The sequence below is a fragment of the Clupea harengus genome, chromosome 7, assembly GCF_900700415.2.
Source record: "Clupea harengus chromosome 7, Ch_v2.0.2, whole genome shotgun sequence".
Lineage (NCBI taxonomy): Eukaryota > Metazoa > Chordata > Actinopteri > Clupeiformes > Clupeidae > Clupea > Clupea harengus.
In genome coordinates, this window is record NC_045158.1 from 24,003,629 (window position 1) to 24,008,628 (window position 5,000).

Sequence of the window (5,000 nt, forward strand, 5' to 3'; positions counted from 1 at the left end):
GTTTCCAAGGGAACAGAAGCGGGGTTAAATCCGTAGTCCCGTCCACTGTTAGCTGCTAATGCCCCTTGTTCCTGGGAGAAGGATTTACCTCCTCTGCCAGCTTGTGAAAGGCGCTATCTCGCCGCAGGGCCGGCCCGGGATGGGGGGGGGTGGGGGTGGGTTTTTGGGGTGGGTACTGGCGGGCGGCCTGGGGAGGTGTGGTTGCCATGGCAAGGGCGTCACGCATGGAGATTCCGTCCCGATCCCCGCTGGGAGTGGTCTACGGGGGCCGGCGACAGGCAGAAAGTCCGGATTAGGGCGCGGGTACAAAGCCCGACAGGAAGATTCCAGAAGGGGTGAGCAGGAATTACAGCCTCAAAAATAATGCCGAACGCGGGAGAGAGGAAATAGAAAAATAATGGCTTACAAGATTAGAGACGGAGAGCAGAAAGGAAGAAAGGACGGGAGCGGATGAGGGGGAATGTTTCTATTTGGGAGAGGAGTGGTGGGGAGGTGCGTCAGGGGATACTGACTCAGAGAAAGCAACAGGATGGCCAGTAGCCGTCTGACGGGTCATTTCCTGTGAAGATCCACATCATTTAATAAACATTTGACATGTGTGTGACAGAATCGTCTCAGCTGCAGTCACACTCAATCAAGCATCCAGCCATTCACAAACGATTTACTATTTACTTTTCGAAACTCATGATTGGTGGGTGACAGTGTTCTGACCAATCAATAATCCCAAAACTCATGATTGGTGGGTGACAGTGCTCTGACCAATCAAGAATCGTGTTGCTTTTGTTGCAATCACTTGTACATCATTTTGGTACAAAACGGAGACTGATATTATGATATTCTCCCTAACATTATTTCTATTCAGGACTTCAGCACTGTCCAACAGAAGTCTCCCTTACCTGATTCCATAGAACAGTTTCAGATCACGTCTAAAGCTAAACGCTGCGATGTTATGGGTGAGTTGTTTATGTTCAAACTGTGATGGGTCTCAGGACGCAGAGGGAGATAAAATAATAGGCCGTGTGAGCAGGTTTCTCCGGGTTAAGAATCCAAACACTTGTTTCTGGAGAACACTGTCGAGGCTCCTTTTGGAGGATTAACAGATTTTTCCGTCGCCCAATTATAATCTTCTTAATGTGTTGTAATAAATGAGAGATTAGCGGCTTCCATACGGCCATACTATGCCAATATCCGTATCGCTGTGGTCATGCTTCGGGTCCTTTGTGAGATTATACCAGTTGGAGCTGCTTTAAAACATTCTTTCATTAGTAGGAGTGTGTGTGTGTGTGTGTGTGTGTGTGTGTGTGTGTGTGTGTGTGTGTGTGTGTGTGTGTGTGTGTGTGTGTGTGTGTGTGTGTGTGAGAGAGAGAGAGAGAGAGAGTAAGAGTGTGCTCACATTTCTTACCCATAGAGTTTTATGCTGTAAATAAAATCATCTCCGTGTTCAAACAGAGCAACAGGAGGCTTACATGTCTCATGCAGTGACCAGGCGGTGTCATGGGACAGGAGTTTAAATGGAAGGATAACTCCGTGGAACAATCAGGCTTGATATGAGACGAGACAGTTCAAACAGACGAGCACTGAATGAAGCTCTATATCTCTGCTTTTTGGCAGACACGTGTGTGTGTGTGTGTGTGTGTGTGTGTGTGTGTGTGTGTGTGTGTGTGTGTGTGTGTGTGTGTGTGTGTGTGTGTGTGTGTGTGTGTGTGTGTGTGTGTGCACTGTATTATCAATATCACAATCAGCCAACCACAATGCCATTATCATGACAAAACCCCTCGCTTTCTCCGTCCGCAGTCTCATATTTGCTCAAATTCATCAGTGTCACTCGGCCCTGTCCAAGCGCCCCGGGCGTGAGTGTGTGTGTGTGTGTGTGTGTGTGTGTGTGTGTGTGTGTGTGTGTGTGTGATCACCTAGCTGCCTGCCCTGGGCTCTGTGAGAGAGATGCAGCCCCCAGATAGGCCAGTGACAACCAGCTGTCCTACAGACCAGTGCAAACAAAAGAGACAACCAATAAATCTCTCCTCGCGGGCTGGGCAGCATCAAACACACGCCCGGCCAGCCTGCTCCACTTAGCCACGGCCGCCTCTGACTCTCAGAGAGAGAGAGAGGAGAAGAGAGAGTGAGAGAGAGAGAGGAGAAGAGAGACAGAAGGAAAGGGATGAGAAGGAGGGAAAGATGAGGGAGAGACAAGAAGAGAAGTGAGAGAAAGTGACGAGAAAAGAGAGAGCGAGAGAGAGCGAGAGAGAGAGAGAGACAGAGAGAGAGAGAGGAGAAGAGAGAGAGAGAGTGAGAGAGGAGAAGAGAGACAGAAGGAAAGGGATGAGAAGGAGGGAAAGATGAGGGAGAGACAAGAAGAGAAGTGAGAGAAAGTGACGAGAAAAGAGAGAGCGAGAGAGAGCGAGAGAGAGAGACAGAGAGAGAGAGAGGAGAAGAGAGAGAGAGAGTGAGAGAGGAGAAGAGAGACAGAAGGAAAGGGATGCGAAGGAGGGAGAGATGAGGGAGAGACAAGAAGAGAAGTGAGAGAAAGTGACGAGAAAAGAGAGAGAGAGAGAGCGAGAGAGAGAGAGAGACAGAGAGAGAGAGAGGAGAAGAGAGAGAGAGAGTGAGAGAGGAGAAGAGAGACAGAAGGAAAGGGATGAGAAGGAGGGAGAGAGATGAGGGAGAGACGAGAAGAGAAGTGAGAGAAAGTGACGAGAAAAGAGAGAGCGAGAGAGAGAGAGAGAAAGCTGTGTCTATGCATTCAGCCACACAGAGAACACATCCCGTGTCTGTAGGAGGAAATGAAGAGAGCAGAGCAGGGGTCTAGGCTGAGGTGGGGGGGCTTGTTCGCTATGAAAGCAAGCACGGGGGGTGTGTGTGGGGGGTGTCTGGCTGTATGAGGGCATTAAATGATGGGTGGGGGGTGGCTGTATAGAAGCCAACGGCTGGTGTTTTACTGACATGACCGTATGTGGCAGGGGTTAATCATGTTACTGATGCTCAGCAAGGCCCTTATAAAGCCGTAGCAGTGTTCATAAATGAAGGCTCAATGACATGTTCATTAGGATGAAACCCTGAAGCCCTTCCCTTGTGATTCTGAGTATGATCATAAGCCTGAGTCATAAGCCTGAGTATGATCATAAGCCTGAGTCATAAGCCTGAGTCATAAGCCTAAGTATGATCATAAGCCTGAGTCATAATCTCTCAAATATCAGTAATTATAGTCTGTCTTGACTTTTCTGTCATAGTTTTGTCATTGTTATTAACTTTAGCCTACATTTGAACCAAGTTGAACCTATTTGAAAATGAAACATGGCGGCGCCTAAATAGGCGTGTCACTCCACTGCTCACCGACCTCCACTGGCCACCCGAGTCAGGCCTGCTGACCTAGAGTGACCTCTGGGTGACCTCTGGGTCTTCACCCTTCTACTTGAACTCAACCATGAAGGCTTATGCTCCGCCGGTTGGCATTGCCATCCCTACACACAAGGCACACACACACACACACACACACACACACACACACACACACACACACACACACACACAAACACACACACACACACACACACACACCTCTACACACAAGGCAATCTCAGTCCAGACTGTTCTCATGTCTGGTCCCCCAATGATGGAGCGAGCTACCAAATGCTATCAGAACAGGCATATCCCTCTTTATCTTCAAGAATCTCTTGAAGATTCATCTCTTCCTTTCACCTCTCACACCCTAACATGCCTAAGTTGCACTAACTGTGCACGTCTTTACCTGATCTCCTTGCACTTAGACTTAGTACTCAGTTCTTACTCCAAGGTCTCTTCATTTACTGAACTTTGATAGCTGTTCCTCACTTGTAAGTTACTTAGGATAAAAAAAAGCATCTGCCAAATGACTAGATTAAAATGTGAATTTAGCCAAACACCTCGATGAATGAAAGGGGCGTTTTGGAAACAGGTGCAACACGTAAACCCCACGGCCATGTTCACAGTTCAGTGTACCTGGCTTTGTCTCTTCAGAATGATCTGTGTATGGACAAGTCCCCATTGTCTAAGTCCCCTTGTGGTGTTCTTCTCTCCTTCAGGCTGTTTGCCACAAAGTGCAGCGGCTGCCTGGAGAAGATCGCCCCCACGGAGTTTGTGATGCGTGCGCTGGAGTGTGTGTACCACCTGAACTGCTTCTGCTGCTGTGTGTGTGACCGGCAGCTGCGGAAAGGGGACGAGTTCGTCCTGAAGGACGCTCAGCTGCTGTGCAAGAGCGACTACGAGAAGGAGAAGGACCTACTGGGCTCCGTCAGTCCCGAGGAGTCTGACTCCGGTGAGTCCCACTGAGCACGCCCAGAACCGCTAAAGATATGGGTTCCGGGACATACAGACACCCCCAGACACCCTTTAGTCTTTCTGAGCATGCCCAGTCTCTACTCCGTTGTGTTGCATGATTGTGTTCTCTGTGTTCCTCTCTGCCTCGCGCTTTTCCGTTGCACAGTATTCTTTCCTATTGTGTTCTCTCTTCTATTGAATATGTTTAATATGTTCTGCCCTGTTCTATTCAGATGTGTTCCGTTCTATTCTGCCGTATTCTATTCCGATGTGTTCCGTCCTATTTCATCCTATTCTATTCAGATGTGTTCCGTTCTATTCCGCCGTACTCTATTTAGATGTGTTCCGTTCTATTCTGCCGTATTCTATTCAGATGTGTTCCGTTCTATTCTGTCCTATTCTACTCTGTTCTATTCCGTGTTAGCCGGTTCTGTCCTGTGGCGTGGGGGGGTTCTCCCCCGCTCTCTGGATTGAATTAGAGTGCGGGATCAGGCTGAGTGACAGGAGGATTTGGGGCCTGTCCAACAGCGTACACACACACACACACACACACACACACACAGCCACGGCAGAGAGAGGCGAGGAGCATCACTTATCTGCGAGGCCGTGTTCCTGCTCGTCGCTCTGTAATGAGATGGCACGCCAGGCCATGGCTCGGGCCCACACTAACCCATCTGGCTCTGGTTTCCACACACGCAGACCTCAGC

At 49.1% G+C, this 5,000-nt stretch overlaps 1 protein-coding gene across 1 annotated transcript in view; it reads left to right on the forward strand.

Annotated features, from left to right (window-relative positions):
• lmx1bb (LIM homeobox transcription factor 1, beta b) overlaps window positions 1-5,000 on the forward strand; it is a 115,038-nt gene that overhangs the window by 83,421 nt on the left and 26,617 nt on the right. Inside the window, exon 3 of the mRNA XM_031570903.1 lies at window positions 4,059-4,291. Coding sequence (XP_031426763.1) covers window positions 4,059-4,291 — 233 coding nt within the window. The remainder of the gene's footprint in view (window positions 1-4,058; window positions 4,292-5,000) is intronic.